The sequence below is a fragment of the Oxyura jamaicensis genome, chromosome 13 (genome assembly GCF_011077185.1).
Source record: "Oxyura jamaicensis isolate SHBP4307 breed ruddy duck chromosome 13, BPBGC_Ojam_1.0, whole genome shotgun sequence".
In the NCBI taxonomy this organism is placed as follows: domain Eukaryota; kingdom Metazoa; phylum Chordata; class Aves; order Anseriformes; family Anatidae; genus Oxyura; species Oxyura jamaicensis.
The window spans coordinates 17,846,056-17,866,177 of NC_048905.1; the positions used below are offsets into that span (position 1 = coordinate 17,846,056).

Here is a 20,122-nt window from a genome sequence, read left to right on the forward strand (position 1 = left end):
CCCTCCGAGGTGCTGCCGTCGCCCCGTGCCGTGTCTGAGCTCCGTGGCCTCTTCCAGAGAGGCGGGGTGCCCCTTCCCGCCGGTGGGACCGGGACCCGTCGGGAGCCGGTCCCCAAGCCCTGCATGCTGCCCGTGCGCTGCGTGCCATCGCCAGCCGCTGCCCCAGAGCAGCCCAAGGAGCCCGGAGCCGCCTTGTCACCCTCGCCGGAGGAGGACGAGGCCAGGTGCCGCTCGCCCAACCTGCGGCAGGTCCCCAAGACCCCGCGTGCCAGCGAGGAGCCGGCAGCGGTGCCGCTGGAGGAGGCCGAGCACCGCTGGCTGGTGATGGCGGCTGAGGGGCAATGGTCCCAGCAGCTCCATGGGCTGCTGCTGGGCGACGCCAGCCTGGCGGCCCGGCGGGACTTCATCTCGGGCTTCACCGCCCTGCACTGGGCCGCCAAGAGTGGCAACTGTGACATGCTGAAGAACATCATTGAGGTGGCGCAGAAGGAGGGGACCCACGTTGACGTGGACGCCAGGTCGCACGGCGGCTACACGGCGCTCCACCTCGCCGCCATGCACGGCCAGGAGACAGTCATCAGCATGCTGGTCCGCAGCTACCACGCCAAGACCGACCTGAGGGACTACAGCGGGAAGAAGCCGCACCAGTGCTTGAGGGAAGGGGCCTCCGTTGCTGTCAGGCGCTTGCTGGGGGACCCCAGCCTCGAAACCACTGGGGGATCCTCCATGCCCATAAAGAAAAGCACCAAGATTGCTGCTTCCATCTTGAGCTCCACCAGCACTTTCCTGGGAGTCATATCTGATGACATGGCTTTCTATGACCTTACCAAAGGCTTAAGGAAGCCTTCATCCCTGAACAAGCTCCTGGCTGCCACGACAGGCCCGAGGAGGAAGCCAAAGACCAGAGGGAGCTTCCCTTCATATTGTTCCCTCTCTGAGGTGGTAGAGGAGGAGGAGCAAGAGGAGGTCGTTGTGAAACGCCGGCCGGTCTCTGAGCTGTTCTTTGGCCACTAACCTCTGCCTTCTGGGGATCAGAATTGTTCAATGCTGTGACTGGGGGCCTTGGTCTTCTCTTGAAGAAGTAAATTGGATTTCTTCTCTCCGCGTCTTTCTTCTTAGAAGTAAGTTCAAGCGAGCCAGCAACAGGGTCTGGCTCAAAGGCCACCAGGTGAAACCCAGTTCTCAGAAGCCTGAGGAAAGGAAACTGCGCAGGGAATGTTACAGACAGTTCGTGTTCCGTGCTGATGAATTAGTGAAGACCACAGACTCCGTGTGTAGACAGGTTAAAATGCTTAAGGTGCAGCTTTCTTGGTCTTTGTTCCTCAGCTGAAGAGCCTAATTGAGGTAAAGAACTGCATATTTTACACTGTGAACAGCAGCCTGGTAGCCGGCTGCTTTAACACGGCTTGTTATCTAGCAGGCTTGCATTAGAGGAAAGATGCATAGTTTTCTATGATGTTTCTGAGTGTTTTGGTAACAGAGGAGGAATATTTCTATTTTAAAATGGTGTATTTTCAAATTGTGTTTTTTCAAAACGAAATTTCTCACTACCAGAAATACTAACACGTCTTAATTGTTGCCTAAAGCATTTTATTAGATTAAGAGGTTAGAAAAGGAAACACCCTCATTGCTCAGTCACCCTGACCTGTCTACCTCAGTGTGAAGCCTAGGTTAGCTTTTATGTTTTTTCCTCTTCCTGAAGGACCTTTTGACCAGGTGGTACTAACCGTGTCTCAAAACTGTGAATGCTTAAACTGACCGTAGTCCTATCGCTTGATCTGAATGAAAACCTTTTTGACGTTTGATAGCAAAGTACTGAACTGGAAAACCAGGACTCATCCTGTGCAGTGCATCAGTAGCCAAGTGGAAACAGAGTTGGGCTTGTATGTCTAATTCTTTTTATTTAAAATCTGAACTTTGATGTTGGACTACGTACAAAAAATATTTATAAAAAGATTGGGCTTTGTTCGCTGGGTGTTTCATATAAAACGTCTGCATGACCTCTTAATGTATATCTCAACAGCATGAATCACTGATCTAAAACTCACTTTTCTTTTGCATTATAAACATAATTGTTTTATATAGAGAACTACATGTAGCTCCAGAAAGCATGCTAGCTGCGAGCAACATTTTGCCATGAGATTGTTATTATTTTTTAAATTATTTGGCTAAAGTTAACCTGAAATGAAGATGCAGAGCTAAGAAGAGAAACTGTTTGGCTGCTTTGCACAGTCTGCTAAAACGGCCTCATTTTTCATCTAAAACTTTACAACAGAACTGCATAACTCAGAGGTGACAAAGGCAGTCCTGCGCTTGCTGTGCTTCTCGGTCCCAGCCGGGTGTTTGGGTTTCTGTACCCAGACACTTGTTTGCGTGCTTCGCCTTTCTTTCCGAGTCAGTGACTTCAGGAATGTGGATTTTGATTTTTGTTTCCAGCCTTGAATTACGCCTCATCCTTCCACTCTTTGTCCGTAATGGGCTTCTCCCAAACACTCAGCAGAGAACGCCGTGGGACCGCGCTGGGGTGGAGGCGCTGCCCTTGTTTGTGGAGCGTTGGCCCCGCGGTCCTGGTGCTGGTTGCAGCCGCTGAGCGCAGAAGGGACCGAGCCAGCTGCTCTCGGGAGAGAATGGGATTATTCTGCACCCGTCTGCTTCCGTATTGAACTAATTAAGTTGTTACGCAAATGTTAATGCAGGCACCTCATGACTTCTATGTCTGGAGTAGGGTTAAAAAAAAGTTCTGTTTGCTCCATAGCTGTTGGTGTGACCGGTGCGGTCGTCTGAAACTGCGGCTTGTGCTGCGGGGTCGGCTCGCAGAGCTCCAGGAAAAACGTCTGTCCCTCTGTTTTAAGAATCCTTTCTCAATTTAGTGACATTAAACACCTTTCTGCTGTAGCTCTTGAAACCACAGAAGCGTGCGTGTGTGTTTGCCTTACCTCTGAGGCGCCTGCAGACCTGAGGCTGCCTCGGTGCGAGTTGGAAGCTGTCTCCAGATTGACTCAGTCCTATGTGGAGGTTTGTTATGAATAGGTATAGTGAAGCACGTAGTCACGTCACGGGGCTGAATGTTTAGTGCTAATTTTGAGTAAAAGCAAGCTGAGGCAGAGGCAAGGTATGAGGATGGAGTGCTTCTGTTCAAAAAAAAAAACCCAAACCACTGCACGTTGTGGTTACGACTTCACCTTCAGAAAGCAGGGAGAAGGTTTCAAAGCTCCTGCGCTGCTGCGTCAGGGCAGAAAGAAGAAGTCACGTCTGCGATAAGGCTTTGTTGCAACACGTCCCATCAAGGAAGTTCTGCCTTCCTCTCTCCTCAGAGGCCTCACCACCATTAACTGGCACGCTACGAAAGCCCCCAGCAGTGCTGGTGGAGCCCTCGTCCTCACTGTGGTCCCGAGAGGCGCTTGGCCAAGGGCTGCGATGCTGGGGGGTGCGGAGGCTGGCAGTGCCACGCGGGTGGGGTGGGCCAGGCTCTGCCCACGAGGCTGTGCCGTGACTCAGCTCACTCCTCCCTGCTGAGCACGTTAAGGAAAAGGTAGTGTTTAGGGAGGCTGTGATTAGTGCACCCCGTGCCGCGTGCCTTCGGGTGCAAACAAACACTCCGAGGTGCCGAGAACGCACCGCTGCCATTTTACAGAAACACAGGCTGCCTTCTGTTTGAAGTAAAACCAGTCCTTTTTTCACAAAAACACGACTTGCCTTCAGTTTGAAGTAAAACCAGTCCTTCAGCTTTCCTGGTTTCGGTTTCGTGTGCTGCTGCTTACACGGTGGGGGGACACGGTACTCGTGGGAGTATCTTGGCAGAGACTAAGCATAGTACTGCTTCATGAATCCCCCAGCTTAACAGCTTCCTCTCACATTTCACTCCTTGAAGCCCAAACCCGGCTGAACACGACAGGACTTTGACATGAACGAATGACAGCTGTAAAGTTTAACCAGGAGGCTTTTGTGAGCACGCCAGCAGCAGCACTGCGAGGGGACAGCACGCCAGCCAGGCACACCTGAGCCTGTGGCCCAGCCCAGAGCCGGGGGCTGCCTCCTGCGCCATCAAAGCTGATTGCAGGAAAGGATAAAAACAAAAAAAACTTTTACCCCTGGGCTCTGGTTGTGCTGCGTGGAAATGGCGTACAGGGTGCGAGAGGGTGGGTGCAGCCACAACACAGGACCAGGGTTCAGCAGCTGGGGGTTGTTTTGCCTTGGTGACCAGTCTGCCTACCTGTCCTGTGTGTTTTCCAGCTGTAACGTGGAGATAATCTCCCTGCTCACTTCTGTCAAGCACGCAGTTATCGGTATGTAAATCAAAATCAAGGTAATTTCTTAGACCTGTCGGCAACACAAGCAGAGTCCCTGGCCCCACACTCAGTGAAGTGACCACACCCACGAAACTGCCGTAGGTTTTACTTTAGCAGCAGGGATCACCAAAGCTAATGTTTGTCTGACCCTGACTCAGGTCATTTTTGTAACGTAACTCTGCCCATTCACCAGCACAACAGGTCCTGAGCAGTCTCAGCTCAACAGCCTGCCCCGAGGAGGTCACAAACAAGCTCCGGGCTGTGGTTCTGTGCCAAAGGCCAGGCTTTGTCCTCCAGACTGGGGCTGTTTGATCAGACTGGGGGCAAGGCAGCTGTGGGAGCTTCAGGTAGATTTCTTCTCAGTTCTCTTCCCACGAGAACTGAACACAACCAGCTGTTGCATGAAATCCTTGGGAAATGCTGACCCTGCCCTGCAAAGGAGCCTTTACGAGGTCTTGGCTTTACCACCAACCCAACGTCCAGCAGGAGAGTCACTTGGTGACTGCCAACAGACCCAGCAGGAGCTGCAAAATGAACCGAGGGGAGGTGAGGGCCGTGAGACAGCCCCCCTGAGCTCCTCGTTGCTCTCCCCTCCTTGTGCTCTGTGCATTTCCACCATGACCTACATTCCTCGGGTCCATTTGCTTCCTAATTTGCATATTAATCGAAGTAAAATGGCAACACGGCTGGTTTTGCTCATTGCACTGATTTGTTCTAACGTGGGACCCTATAATTAATGAAGAGATTAACACCACCGACCTGGCCGCACGTAGCACAGGCACGATCAGCACTTTGTTGTGGTGGGACCGCAGGGGCAGAGCGGGACGGCACAGATCCCAAGCTCTGCCTCGTGATGAGGAGCGTTCGCTTTCCATTCCAGGGCCAAGGCTTATTTCACTAATTTACAAGACAAAGCAAATCGTCAAGCACATCTAGCCCTTGTACTGGGCTCAGCTTCTGTCACTGACTGCAGTGTCTGAATTTTTGTCTCCTGCCACCAGAAAAACAGCATTAACAGCCAGGGCTGCTGTGTCCCCAGGAGCAAGAGCTACAGCCCGTCGCGTTTCCCCTTTGCCACCTTTCAGCTCATATTCCCTCGCTGAGGAGCAGCTGAGGACAGCGATGCAGGGTGCAGCCCTGGATCCCACCGCCACCAGTGGCTGCCTGCCTCCCGGGCCTCGTGAAGTCAGGGACCAGAACAGCAACAAGAGGCGCACCCAAAGCCACCAAATTGCACCTCAGGACGTTTTTTAGTAAATCCATATCAGCAGCTTCTGGTGGGATCGCTCCCTCGAGGCAGCTCTCTGCCCAGGCGCCTCTGCCCGTTGCTGGGAACGTCTCAGCCCCGTTTGCTGCTGGCACCTCGCTGTGGCACCGACCTCACGGGCACGAGGGGGCAGCCAGCTGGACCCCCGGAGCGGGTGCTGCGGCCTCACCGTCAGGAGCTGCCAGCAGGCAGGGACGTCACGAGGGATTGCTTCTCACGTGGTGACGGGGTGAGGTGCTGGGGGATGCTCCTGCGCTCCTCCCGTGGGCTGGAGGCCGTCACAAAGACCCCTGGCTGTTTGCACACGATTTCAACAGTGTCCCTTATTCTCCACACCAAGCCCACCAGCTCAGCCCGTACTTTCTCTCCGTGGATTTATCCGTGAGATGACTCAGCTGCGAGGCTCATGTGACATTTTAGAATCGCTCACACAACCTTTAATGCCTCTTGCTGTTGAACAGGGAAATTCATGAGCTGCTTCTTGAGTGCGTTTTGTTAAACCCAGAGGTGACACGACTCCCACTGCCTGATTATCCTTCCACGTGTACGTGGGCTCCCTTAGGGTGTAGAAGATTAGCCTTGCAACGCTGCTCTGAATTTATTTTTAAAATTTTATTCAGATGGTTGCCATGAATTCCCAAAGCAGAGAACATCCTCCTAGTTATTAAAGGCAGCTCTCACAAGCACCAGATACGTCTTCTGCAGTACATTTGCATTAACCCCTGCACCCCTCCCTTCCTTAATTAGCTCCGCACGCACAAGTCCCACAGCAAAACGCCCCCGTGGAGAGAACGAGGCCAGGGTTTAAAAAAACAAAAATAATAAAATCCTTTCAATTTAGTGCCTGAGAGGCTGAAACAGCAGCTCCCGATCCAGCAGTGACTCCCACACGTTGCGGTGGGTGTTAAATCAAATCCTAAGCGAGCCTCTACCTCTAAAACTCCCGCAGTCGCTGCCAAGGCGCCGCCAAACGAGCAGAAGGCACGTTCTCCTTCCACTGGCCACTTGCTCTACCCCACACCTGCGATATGCGCTCATCTCGCTGGCTCTAGGCAATAAAAGTTCTCTCTCGCAGGTAACAGACGTGATTTTGAGCCCCTGCAGCCTTTGACCATTAGCAGAAGCACCTGGGGCTGCTCCCATGCATTAGGAAGGATGCTCTGCAAGGCTCTTAAGATCAGGTTAAATCACCGTTTGTGTTTGCCCACCAGACTGTGGTTTTACAAGCCCACATGGTAGCACGCAGCTGTTCCAGGAGTGCTGCACACGACTCACCTCCAGCATGAGCTGGCACCGCTGCCTTGGGCTTGGCCACTGGAAACAAGCCAAAAACAAAGGATCAGCATCAAAATCAGCCCCCACCTGACATCCAGACCTGCTGCTGCCTTGGAGGTGTTGTTTCTGCTTGCCAGCAAAGAGGTTTCGATTTCCTCGCTGTATCATTTTCACTTTGCCTGAAATTCACAGTTTAGAAGAAGTAACGAGGAGCACAGACACACGCCTTTTGGCAAAACAGAGTAGAAGTTATTTCTAATTTTTGCTCTTTGAAACATACCTGTGGATGCCAGAGTGGGAGGAGTAACAAAAGTCTTCTCCATGACACCAAGGACCAAAAAGACAAAAACTAAAGGGTGCAGGCCCCTCCTTCCCCCTCAGGGCATGTACCAGCTTCAAGTTATTTCTGACTAGGTGGTTATCCTCGGCTAGGAGAGGAACCACACATTTTTATCAGTCTAGGAGAGACCGTGGATTTTGTAGCGGTGGCAGCTGGCACGGATGCACCGCCCCACTCTTCAACCACCTGAGAGACTCCAGACTTTATTGTGATGAGCTAAACTGAAGTCAAACAGCCATCCAGCTGAGCACCTGGGCACTGCTCGCTGGAGTTAGTTGTGTCCGGTAAAACAGCGCATCCAGCATCAAGCACAACCCATTTTGGTCAGACCAGCAGGACAAAAAACTACTCTGTTCTAAACCAGCCCCTCGCACCCTTTATTACAAATACTACAAACAGATTCCGAGCTGCCTCATTCATGATCGAGGTGTGCAGCTCACACCGAACACTTTTTTTAAAAAATCGCTCAAATTTAAATACAGCAACATCACTGGTTTGACTCAAAACACGTTAGTTTAGAAGATTTTTGCCAAGGGAATTATATAAAGCCTCACTGAAACCAAATTATTTCCTCCGCCCTCCCCACCTACCTCTTGCTGCAGCCGCTCAGCACTCCTCGTGCACGCTGACAACTGAAAGCTACTTAAAAACAGCCCCAAAGGCATTGCTTGAAAAATAAACACTTCAAAAGCATAGCGAGGACTCTGCAAACACAGCGTGCAGGAATAAGTGCAGAGTTTAACGTTCCCAGAAATGTTCTTTTAAGATGGTTTCGACACCTACCGGCGTTTTTTTCTGCCCTCATAAGACCTGCTACTGAACAGCCCACCTGGGCTGCGCAGAGCCAGGAGGTACTCGTGGAAGGCAACTACTAAGAGAGTTACTATCTTCTTCCAGCAATGTATTTTTACTGTGTCACGTACATAAGCAGTAGGAACAAGTGCAGGAGTTTCACCGAAACGGCCCGTAGCGTGCCCTATGGTTTTGTTCAGTCGCAGCTCCGATTTGCACACCTGCACTGTTTCCGTTTCCAACACTCACCCACCCACGAGGTGCAGACTCGTGCTGCTCTTTTATTGCAGTTATGTCACTCTGGAAACAGACGGACAGACGACAAGGGGAAATACATGACAAATTTAGAGGAACGAGACATCCTGGCAGTCATTCCCAGAACGCAGCCTGCTACTCTCTGCAGGATTTTGTCGCTTGGCCTGTCCAAGGGGGAAAGTGTGCCTAGAGTGTGCCTGAGCCTCTAGGCACTTGTCGGTCCTGGGGCACTCACAGCATCACACAGGCCATCAGCGTGAGCCCAGGGCGGTCAGCGTGCACGGATTCCCAGGGAAACGTCACAAATGACCAGGTACAAACACGGACGGTCCGTTAGGGTATTAGAGGGGGACGCTCTTCTCGAGATTTTCTAACTGTTCTTCGAAAAATTTGATCTGCTCTTCGAGGTCCTTCTGTTCGATCAGCAAGGAGGTCTTCTCCTGCACAAAGCGCCTGTAGTCCTGGAGCTGCTGCTCCGTCAGGTATTTGGTGAGGATGCCAGAGACCACTCTGCCCCTGCGGTCCAGGTTTTCTTTCAGGTCTTTTGCATCTTCCCGCTGTCTAGACAAGAGCTTGTGCCGTTCGTTCAGCGATTGCTAAGGGGATGAAAAAACAAAGCAGCACGCTGTGAAAACTCATCATTCCTGGCAGACTCTGGATCGTAATTTGGAAGCCACAGTCGATTTAGTTTAATTACTTCCTCTTGTGGGCTTTGTGTTCCACATGAGTTTGTTCTAGATTAAATTACTCTTTTTGTGGCTTGCAAGGTAAAGACACCCAGTAAATCCCATCAAGGCTCACTTCTTCCACGCTGCCCTCAGGACAAGAATCAATGTACTTAACATTCTGCTAATTTTAGAGTAGCCTGCATCCATCTTCTTGCAATTAGCAGTGTTTTAAGCACACATCTTTGTATTTTCTGAGTTGTGCGTGGCCAGAGTGCCAATGTCATAGGAAAATACCGTGTTTCTTCTATTAAAATGCACAGGTAATAAAGTAACTGTGATACATACAGTAACTGTTCAAAGGTTTCTTTTTCCCAAATCCACAAGTGTCAAGCCTTGCCTGTCCTATGGGCTTTTAACCCTTTTCACATTTCAGCTGATTCTCTTTCAGCTGTAAGGATTTTCATAGGGATAGCCCGGATGGAAAATCCCTGGTTTCAGGACCAAGACCATGAACAGCACAGAGCACTGCCACCGCCTGCACCCTGAGGGTGGCAGCTGGAGCCAAGAGGGTGACTGCTGGGGCACTTGCAGCGACTGGGAGATACTTGCAAAAAATACTGGCACGTAAACAAGTCTTTACTGAGCATGTTATTCCAAAATAATATATTACTTTAATGTATTTACACGAGGAGGACAAACAGAACACGAAGGAAACGGCAGCCCCCTGCCAACCACAAAGCACAGAGTCTGTGAGGTGTGAAATGCTGCCCAGAATTATTCAGCAAAGAGCAGGTAGGTCCTGCTTCTGCACGGCACTCTGCACAGGAGGATTCTTAGTGCCCCTCTGTGTTCAAACTACAACAAACCTCTACAACATGCACGAAAGGTCAGCAGCAGCCCAGCTCCAGGGACCCCGGCAGGAACACCAGGATTTCTAATTTCTGAACAAAGAATAACAGCAGCAGGTATCGCTTTGATAAAAGCATGTCTAAAAGCAGTAAGGACAGCAGGAAACCATCATTCCTAGGATAAACTCAGCTGTCTTCTCTAGAAAAAAAGTGTATTTCAGACTTGAAAAGCTTTCCCGGTGACATGAGACAATTCCTAATTTTCCAGCAAAAGTGGCTGGTTGAGTTAAATTACAGGAAATTCTACCTGAAGTTGTGACCACATCTTCCTCCTGCTCCCTATAGCTCAGCCGTGCCCTTTAAGTGAAATGAGGTTTCACAGCTGTAATTACCACGCTGCAGTTACCAGTGGGAAAACAACCACCTCTGAAGCAGGGGTTGTGATCTGCTGCAGAGGGAACGGTCACGGCTTCAAAAGCTCAGCCCCAGCTCCTGCTGCTCCTGCCATGCCACCACCCTGCCGCGAGAGCAGAGGCGGTGCTGGCCATGCACAAGGGCTCTCCGGCACCAAACTGCCCGTGGTGGGCTGCGGAGACCCAGCCCCTCACTGCCCGGTACCAAACGCAGCGGCTGCTCAGAGCTGTCAGAGCACAGCCCCACCTCGAAAGACACAATCTGAACAAACTGAACACCCCGTGCTCTCATCACCCACCTTCTCCTCGGCATCTGTATTGCCGTCAATCTTCCTCATGGCGTTTTGCACCCGGGCGAGGCGGCTGGACAAGCAGAGCAGGAGGCTCACCACCTTCTCCAGGTCACCGATGAACATCAGGTAGCGCTCAAACTCGTTGGGCTTGCAGACGTCGCGCACCGTGGCCTCCAGCTCCTTGCCACGCGCAGCGCACTCGCTGGCTTCCGAGAGGACGAGCTCCCTGTCCTCCCCCAGTGCCCTCAGCTTGGAGCGCAGGCTGGAGATGAGTTCCAGCTGCAAAGGGAAAAAAAAAAAATCACAAGAGGCTTATTGCCGAAGAGAAGTCGTGTCATTCATAAAGAAGGGATTTTTCTCATGTCATCTTGGCCGAATTTAAGACTTAAAATAATTTCAAGCTCTGGAAAATAATAATAAAAAAAAGAGAGATCATCCTAGGGATACTTAATTCTCAAACTCTGAAAAGCAAATTACTGGTAATCACCTTAACTGCTGCTATAATTCCCAGCTCTGAGAGCTTCCTACCAGGGTCAGAAATAAACTGCAAAGATTACAACATGTATACACGTGGCTTTGTCTAAGACGTGACCGTGAAGCCACAGCTCGATTACCACACAAGAACTGGCTGGAATTTCATTTATAATATGCACAGAAAAAGGGATTTGTTCAGTGGATGCCAGTGAGCAAAAGTGCCTAGTAGCAAAGCAAGCGGAGCAGGCTCTCTCATACAGCAGTGCAGCTATGGGAAGAGGCCCCGAGATCAGAGTGGGAGAGCGATATCAGCTTTTTTTGGAAATCAACCAAGGTCACCATAACTAGCAGCAGCCGTTAAACAGCGGGCAACGAAAAATATCACCACATACACAGCAGCGGGAGCTTCAGGAAGGCAGACTATAATTACCTGAGAGAGGTTATGGCCAAGTTTCTACAGGGAAAAAATAATTTAATTCTTCAAAGCTACGTGTTCCCCTTCCGAGATGCCCTGAGTCTATCCCTAGAACCAGAGTCCAGCTATGCCCACGCTACCTTTACTCGCTGCACGTATGGAAATTAACAGACCTTGTAACATACAGAAACTGCTGCCAGCTCTCTCAGAGGAAAAGCCATTTCTTATTTATGCTGCCAGCTGTAATGAAATTTAAAGCTACTGAAACCAGATTTGAGCCAGCTGCTGCACAGGAGCTGGCTGGGCGAGGAAAGGGATAACCAACCTGCAGGCTCATTTCAGGCACGAGCCATCCCCGACGACCTGCTGAAGGTGAGTGTGTGGAAGGAGAGGTCTGAGTAAAGCCAAGCAGAATTTACACACCACAGCTTGTGATCAATTTGCCAATTCACTAGGAAATTTACTACTGGAAAAAAATGATTTGAAGTTATAGGTGAAACATTGTTACTGGGATCAACGTCATGAACAGGAGCACCCGCAGTCCATCAATGTGACATCAATAATGTGGTGGTGGTGAAGAAACAACGGTTCCTTTGATGGCCATCTACCTACCTTCTTACACGTGATGTCATCTAGGTCCTTTGTGTCATCTCCGCTCCGGTTCGGGGCCTGGCTTCCCTTACAAGTGGGACTGTCACTCCTTTGCTTGGCATTGAGCTCAGGTTCAGAACATTCTTCTGGCACATCTCCATTGCTCTTCCTGCTATTTGTACAGAAAATAAACACCTGTGACAAACACTTAGAGTTCTGTTCATGAACATTGTGTCCAAAGAAGGGCAATGAGGCTGGTGAGGGGTCTGGAGAACATGGTTTTATGCATCTCTACTTCCAAATCACCTTTCTTTCATCTTACAGCGGGTACTTCTCTAATATTTTAAAAGATGCAGAGAAAAAAAAAAAAGTGGCCTGGGATTATCATAGTCCCTTTCAGTAAGGTCTCTTACTGGCTTTGATGCACCAAGGTCAGCACGCTGCTGACAACACACCAGCATGGCCACCAAGGTGCCTCCCGCCACCTTCAGCAGCAGGGACCTCCGGGCCAGCTCCTGGCCTTATGTGCAGCCCCAGCTCCCCCTCCCACAGGCTCGGGAAGTGGACAGATCTGCTGAACACCTTGATCTGCAAAAGCTGTAAACAGCATGGCGTGGGGACGACACAGCCTGGCTGAACAGCAGCACATTTACCCTGGCAGAATTGGGTTAAATTTGCCATACCACAAATGCCCACCTGCTCATGCACAGCCTGCTTATTTCTCGTGCTTTCCACGCACGCAGCTTGTTTGTTTGCATGCAGCTATCGTGGTGTGGTTTGCTCCAGGTTCCTTCCATCACACACTCATAGCCTCTTTCTCATTTCTTGACATGTAAATCAGAAAACTAAAATACTTTGGTAATGAAAAAAGTGTAAAAAACCCCCGAGCCTTCTTAGCACTAGTTTAAGCATAACATTCATGCACCATAAGACCTTAAAATGTTAGTTAATTGTTTTGGTCTACTTACTCGTTCCCCTGCACGTGCTGTACATCTGCCTTTCTTCTGTGTGATTTATCCAGCATGGAAACATCAACAGGAAAAAGACCTTCCATCAGGTCCAGAGCAGTTTTTCTCACCGGACAAGGCATGAGAATATCAACCAGAGATCTGTCTTTGGCAACAATCTCCATCGCAAGCTCCTCGTATCGCTGGTCCTCAGCAGACCACAGCCTCCTTTTGGACTGATTGGTCTCTCTCTCCTGCCAAATATCTTCCTGGCTGTTGAGCACGGCTGCTTCCTTCGCAAATAAGCCTCTGGGTGCGTTTTTGTCTCCTTGGTGAGACTGAGCCAGCGACGTGTGGCAGCATGTTCCTTTCTCCTGAGGCACTGCAGCATCGCTTGCCTTTAGCTGCTGCTCTGGGCGCTTTGTTAAAGCACTGCCATTCGGAGATCCAGCTTGGCATTCCTTTTCCACCTGGGCATCTTCTTTGGTGCCGCGTCTTGGGCTGGGAGTAGAGGTTTCAGGAGGTAGTTCCTCGGCATCCTGACAAGAGTGTTCAGTTGTGTCATTGTCTTGTTCGTGATTCTGGCATCCACCTCCCACGCGATCACAGAAACTGTAAGAACAAAGCCAGAAGTTCCTTTAGATTTGAGACACTTCCTCTACAACAGCTGCTTTTGCAGGCTGCTTAAGCGGCTACAAGTAACTGTCATCATCTTTCCAGCTTCCTCTATTTGTTCAAGCCTTGAGGCTGGACCTACCCCAGCCCCCCCAGCTGCTGTTTCCGCCGGAGGTCGCACGGGGGAGCTGCGCCCCCGGTGCCCGGAGGAGCTCCCCGGGCGCACGGCGCGGTGCGCTCCGGCTCCCCACGGCAGAGACCGAGGGGAGCAGCAGCCCCCGGCAATGGGCAGCCCCCGAGCCCCGCGGAGCCTTACCTGGGGGTGCCGAGGCAGCTCTCAAGAGGCTGAGACGGTGACACGGCCCCGCTGGCACCGCTGGCACATCCTTCCGCCTCCTGGAAACGAGAATGGCACCGGTACAGGCGGCTGGCTTAGCAAGGCGGTGTTTTGTTGGTTTTTGTTTGGAGGGCACGGGGTGTTTTAAGTTTCTCCATCTCTTTTTATTACTGCGGATGCCATCGTACTCTGTCTAGGTGGCATCCACCTGTTTTTCCCTAGAAAACCAACTAACGGCTAGCACCAAAGCACAGGCTCTACTCTCACCAACCCCCACAACTCAGAAGGTGGCCAGTGTTGGAGGGAGTCGCTTCAGTTGGGTAGTTTTAGCAGTAAAATAGAATATTTCTTTTCATTTCATTATTATTTCCTTTTGCAACAATATTGGCAGCCTCTGTCCTTCAAATTCAGGAGCCAAAAAGGTTCCAGAATTCCCGGGCTGTGACTGCAGAGCACAGCAGAAGCAAAGCAATGGGCAGGTCTCTAGCTGGTTTTCAGTCATTTCAGGATTTCAGGAACTTCCCAAAGGGTAAGCTTTAGCTAGAAGCCTTCCCCCCTGCCCTCTTTAGAACTGCACACTTGTTGAACGATAACAAGTGCTTCTGCCCAGACCGAGCACGCTGCTCAGTCGGCCGTTGCAGTTCCCACCCTTACACAATCGCTGCAGCTCTTCACACTGCAGAGCACGTTGTTGGTCTGCTGCTCGTAATGCTGCCTTACATAATGCTTCTGAGAATAACAAATTGTTATCATTAATGCATCAAAATTGGTGGCACTTCTTTAAAACCTCCCCTAATTAATTCTCCGGCATGCTGCAAAAACAGCGCATTTGCTCTGCTTCCCAGCCACTACCTCGCATTTCCTACAGATTAAGCAAGCGTGCCTTGCCACGACTTCTTTCATCTCTCTACCACGTGTTCAACATCAGGCCTTCGTCCCCGTTCCTGCTGTTCAGAGGGTTCTCATGCGAACAGCCCGCCTGCTTTCTCTCAGGGCAGCCCCTGTCCCAGCCCCTCTCACCTGGGCAGCAGGAGGCGTTGACTCGGGCCTCTGGGCAGCCGGGGCAGCAGCAGGAGCACCGGCCCCGGGGAGGCTTTCGGCCGGTGCCTGCTCAGAGCCACGGCTCCCACCGGCTGCAGGACACGGGCTGGGCTCCGAGGGCACCGGCCCAGCAGCGGCAGAGCCGGGGCTGCATCTGCTGACCACACTCGGGGGGAGGAAAACATCTGGTGGCGGTTCTTCAGAGAACACTTGGCAGAAAACCTCATCGCTGTGCATCTTCCTGCTCCCGTTGGGGTTGGAAGCCTTGCCAGGAGGCCACTGAGGAAGCGACGGCCTCTTCTGCAGGGGCGGCTTATGCAGCGGGACGAGCTGCGTGCCTCCTGGTCTTTGGCTAATCTTCCGTTCCATGTATTCAACAAGTGCGGTGTGCTGGATTTGTTTCAGTTCTGTCCGGGAGATACCAGAGCTGGAAAGAGCCCTCCCTCTGTTTTCCAGGGTCTTTCTCCTGGCTGCCTCTGTGCCCGGCTCAGTCCTTTCCCCCCTGACCTGGTTCCACGGGACTTCCTTGTCTGCGAGCTGATCGAGTTTCTCAGGCTCAGAATAACACAGTTTCTTTTCCTCTTTTGTTTCCCTTTTCCTTCCCCCTGTTTGACCCCTTTGTGGCCTTTTTATTTCTCCATCTCTGTTGAAACTTTCTAAGGATTCTAGATGAGAGGGGGAACAAGGAGCGAGTTTGGCTTCCTCATGCGCACCAGATAATGAGAAAGATCTCAGGTGTTCGATTGAAGGCCTCTTGGAGGGCTTCTGTCTTAGTCTAACAGGCAAACTCATCTGCAAGTCTTTTCTTTTAAAGGAGGTTTCCCTCAGAACCTTTTTCTGAGCCACTTTAAGTTTCTCTCTGTAGTCATTCTTGAAACTCTCATCCATGGATGAAGCAGGACTCCCGAGAACGACACCTCCAGTCTCATTCAGCCCGGCAGCGGCACGCTGGTGGTGCTGGCTGGCTGGCTGGCGCTGCCCGCTTTCCCTCTGTTCCTCTCCACTCCTCACCGAGGGAGCGTGGCTGCTTGTTGGAAACTCCTCCGGCGAGCTCCTGGAGCCCTCTTGACATTGGGCGAGCTTGTGGTGGTGCAGGATGTTGGTGGCTTTTCCCCCAGAGAGGTAGTAAAGCATGGGAGTCGTCTGTCTGCTTATTTGTTCACCAGCAAGGTCGTCCCACAGCTCTCTGGAGAGCTGCTCTTGAAGTTCAGGCTGATATTTCTGATAGGGAGCAGGAGCTTCCTCTTGCTCTAGATGCACGCTAAGCTCAGCACTGCTGTTATTGGCTTGTTTTTCTTTCCTGGCTTCATTTAAAAATTGTGATGTGGAATCCTCCTTTGGTCTGAGCAAAGCTGCTTGGTCGGCATCAGCTGGCTCTGCAGCATGGTGGCTGCAGGACACCGATGGCTTCTGGGTGTTGGCTTGGGGATTCAGGAGCAGTTCCCCAGCACCACTCCCGAGCTCTCCTTTGTAGTTGTAGCACCAAATTTCATCTGTACAACTGTTCAGCTTCCTGGATGCATTTTTAGTTAGAGCATGCTCCATGTATTTAAAGTCACAAATGTCCTCAAACACATCCCGACCCGGCTCTGAACGCAGCTCGGCACGGAGCGGGCACTGGGCGCAGAGCAAGGACCCTCTCCACTGGCTGGGTTCTGGCACCGTGCTGCGCAGATCTGCTTCTCTGAAACTTGGCCTGCGCACGCTGCAGGGATACTGTTTGTCTTCTTGTGTATCATTAACAGGGCGAGGGTTGGCATGCCCTGGGCGACAGGGCCTGGAGTTCATCTCGACAGGAATTTGATGAGCATGAGCTGAATTATATGCAGAAAAAATTTTAGAGACAGTAGCCACAGAGTCAGTCCTTAAATACTCTTGGAAAATGAACGAAGATGGCCTGCTGAAAACATGGGGATTACTTCTCTTCACAGGTTTTTGGGCTGGGCTCCTCTCTGCATTTTCTACTGTCCTTAACCCTGGACCTTTTGACACAGACACCCCGTCTGCAGGACCAGCAGACCACCAACCTTTGTGTTCCACGGTCTTTCTCCCGGCTGCCGCTGCATCTGGCTCAGGGATTTCATCCCTGTTCTGGCTCCATGACACATCCGCTGGCTGCGCACTGCCCTCGCTGAGGCTTCCCAAGTGACGTCTCCCTCTCGTGTTCTCAAGGTGTCTGGCGACCCTGAAGCTGTCGAGTCGCACGGGAGGAGAGGGTGGCGGTGCAGCCGGAGGCGGCGGTCCCTGGCTGGGAGCCCCAGGGGAAGGAGTGCTTCCAAAGCCCCCCGCGAGCCCAGCGCTGTGAGGGGCGCCACGGATGCCCGGGTCTGGTGCCTTGTGTGGCTGCAGCCATCTGAGACCAGAGTTTGCCGCGCTGAGATTATAAATCCCCCTGACATACTCTGAGTCCATGTACGGTACCTGCTCGGGAGGCAAAGAGCAGTGTTCACCGTAACACGATGGGGTGGGGTACTCCGGAACGTTTGATCCCCCTGAGAAAGAGCTGTAAGCAGAGTCTGCTCTTCCAGGGAGGTGCAGCAGCTGGTCTGCGCTGCCAAGGGACGTCACTGGTGACAGACGACTGCCATCAGGGGAGGCCGCGGGCTCCACCAGCTCTCCGATTCGGCCGCCTTGCCCAGGAGTCCATCTTTCTATCTCATTCCCAGACAGAGCCATGCCGAAGCCTTTCCAGGAAACGCTCCGATTAGATGTCCGCAACTGAGCCGCTGAAAAAGTGCATTTTGCACCGCAGCCACATTCCAATAATATTTAGAGGATCCTAAAATAAAACAAACAAAAAAACAGATGTGAAAAAGGCTCAGCGGGAGGATCCCAGCTGCACTTTGGGAGACCAGGCAGTCAGCGTCACACATGTTGGCAATGAGAACCTGAAAACAGCGTTCAGAGTAGCTAGATGGCTCCAGTAATTACCAGGATATTGGAATGATCAATTCCTCTGTCACGAATGGAGGAACTCAGTCTTTAATAATAAGAGCTGTTCATTAAATCTAACAGACGACGTACACAATTAGGGGATGCCTCTCACTACAACGACAAAGCATCAAGGGCCAGATTCAAAGCTAGTTTCTGTATCTGTCTAAAAAGAAACCTGAGAGGTTGAAAGCCCCAGCCCAGGGCTGCCTAATCCTGGAGGTACCTACCTACAGCACACAGCTGGCGGGATGAAGCTTCACGGTGACTTTTGGTTGTGCTTCCAGAAACGTTCACGGCCCTGGGTCAGCGCCCGGCTCTCCTTCAGACGGACGTGGCCCTCCCCTGAACAGCACGAGGCTTAGCAGCCACACGGCTGCACTTACCTGTGGTGGTTTTACAGCCAGACCCAGTACATTACCTTACAGCGACACACCTTCTGAAGACACGCAGACTGCCTCCAAGTCCTACCAGCTAAATATCACGTCTGTTTTCTTGAAAAAGGTGGAACTCGCCAGGGGTTCGCCCCCCATTCCCAACAACACGCTCCCGCAGCGGGGCCTCGTAAAGCTGGCGGGGAGATTCCAGCGGTGATGCCGCCGTTTAATCAAAAACCTTCACATTCCTGCCTTGTTTCAAAGACAGTCCTGGTGTCATTCATTTTGAGCCAAGGGAAGAGGTGGAGGGAAGCCAAAATACACAAGTTAATCCCTAAAGGGAACTTGGACTCGCGGGGCACAGTAAATAAATTACCTAGTTTCTGAGAAATGAAAGGAGCGTACCACCGCCAAGTGGGAACTTCTGCTGGGGTCCTTCAGAGATGTCAGTAAGAAACCAACTCCTGGACACTCGGAGAAGGTTTCTCTCTCCCTAGGGATGATCTAAAACGCAGCCGTGAAAGGTGTCTCACAGGAACCACAAAGCATCAGTGGCTGATGACGAAGCTTCCCATGCTTTTCATCGGTGTACTGAAGAGTTGATGGAAATAAAAACCTTAGAAATCTGGCCTAAGGAAAACCTTCAATGTTCTGAACCTATCAAGGAAGAAAAGCAGATGAGAGAGCGAATGCTTGGTGAGCTCTGCGAGCCTGGGTGTACCTGGAGGTGCTGGGAGCCGCACAGGATGAAACCCTGTGGGAGCCACAGGCCACGAGAGAACCAGAAGGCAGATTCCTCTGACATTCTGATCTCCATTTTTTAATCAGAATTTTATTCCAGTGGACCTTCTCCAAGCAGCTCGATTCCCCCACGACTGCTGTTAATGGGCCAAGCCAAGGCTTTGTCTGGGACGTGCTGGCACCGATCCACTGAAGTGAACGGAGCTGCCCTGATCCACGGCCAGAAGCTGGCTCTGACTTTCCACAGCTGTGTGTAGGATTTATATAGCAGCTGCGCTGCGGTTTTACGTGCATCGGCGACAGAGCTCCCGTGGTTTGCTATAGCAGTGTTTCCTAAGGACCTTTCCCCCTCGTTACTTCCAGCTACCTCTGCTGCAATTTATAGTGAGAGCAGCAACAAAGAGAAGAGTTTGTGTCTCGGGGTTTTATGACGACACCAGAAATAACAGGAAACCACTTCTGTACCTTAGAAGCTCAAGGTGTGACCACCTGGCTGGGAAAAAGCAGCAGCAAGCACCGAGTCGTGCCTGCAGCAGGACGCAGGAGATGGCAGCTCACAGGGCATTCCCTGCTCCGTGGCAGCCTCTTGTCTACCTGCAGCCTTTCCTCCTGGGCAGCGGAGAGGTGCCAGATAAGCCAGATAACTTTATCTGCTCTGGTGCCTTCTGCTCCCGTTCTTGCCATGGCTCTGATCTCTGCTCAGTCTGCGTACAAGTCCGCAATGTCACATCCTTGAAGCGATAGAAGTAATAAGGACTGACGTGACGTACTGAGCTCCAGAAGTCCCCACTTAAACTTAAACAACGTGATAATGAAACACATCCTAGGGAAAACCCACCATCCCATTCGTCATTCCTATTTGGGAAGGTGTTTCCTGAGCTCTGGAAACAAAAATCATGGACCTCAATGTGTTTAGAGAACTACGTGAAACCTGCCTCCTTTTCACATGCGAAAGGGAAAGAAGAATTTACTAAAAACTCAACAGCCAGACAATGACGTTATTGTTCCCCTCGGCTGGTCGGTGGGAGGGCACCCTCATGGACCACACTGCTTTGGGTCTCAGAAACACCCCGGCAAGCCTGTAACAGGGCGAACATTCTGACAAGCTCTCAGTAATGTCATTGTAACCCTCCAAAAGCAAAAAGTTGAATTCAAGGTGTTTCGGAACAAAGGACACTGGAAGATGAAGGAAGGTGTGCTGTGCGTCATTCCA

General features: G+C 51.4%; 2 protein-coding genes across 5 annotated transcripts in view; one reads left to right on the top strand and one right to left on the bottom strand.

Moving 5' to 3' along the window:
• Positions 1-2,502, top strand: part of SOWAHA (sosondowah ankyrin repeat domain family member A) — a 3,070-nt gene extending 568 nt beyond the window's left edge. Inside the window, exon 2 of the mRNA XM_035338370.1 lies at positions 10-2,502. Within this exon, the coding sequence (XP_035194261.1) occupies positions 10-1,014 (1,005 nt within the window). The 3' untranslated portion in view covers positions 1,015-2,502. The remainder of the gene's footprint in view (positions 1-9) is intronic.
• A 5,476-nt stretch (positions 2,503-7,978) lies between these two features.
• The window catches only part of SHROOM1 (shroom family member 1), a 42,985-nt gene continuing 30,841 nt past the window's right edge, over positions 7,979-20,122 (bottom strand). For all 4 annotated transcript variants that reach the window (XM_035338356.1, XM_035338357.1, XM_035338358.1 and 1 more), the window contains 6 exons: positions 14,840-17,639; positions 13,799-13,878; positions 12,889-13,479; positions 11,942-12,092; positions 10,447-10,719; positions 7,979-8,814 (listed from right to left, as the gene is read on the bottom strand). In XM_035338356.1, coding sequence (XP_035194247.1) covers positions 8,560-8,814; positions 10,447-10,719; positions 11,942-12,092; positions 12,889-13,479; positions 13,799-13,878; positions 14,840-17,536 — 4,047 coding nt within the window. In that variant the 5' untranslated portion in view covers positions 17,537-17,639 and the 3' untranslated portion in view covers positions 7,979-8,559. The remainder of the gene's footprint in view (positions 8,815-10,446; positions 10,720-11,941; positions 12,093-12,888; positions 13,480-13,798; positions 13,879-14,839; positions 17,640-20,122) is intronic.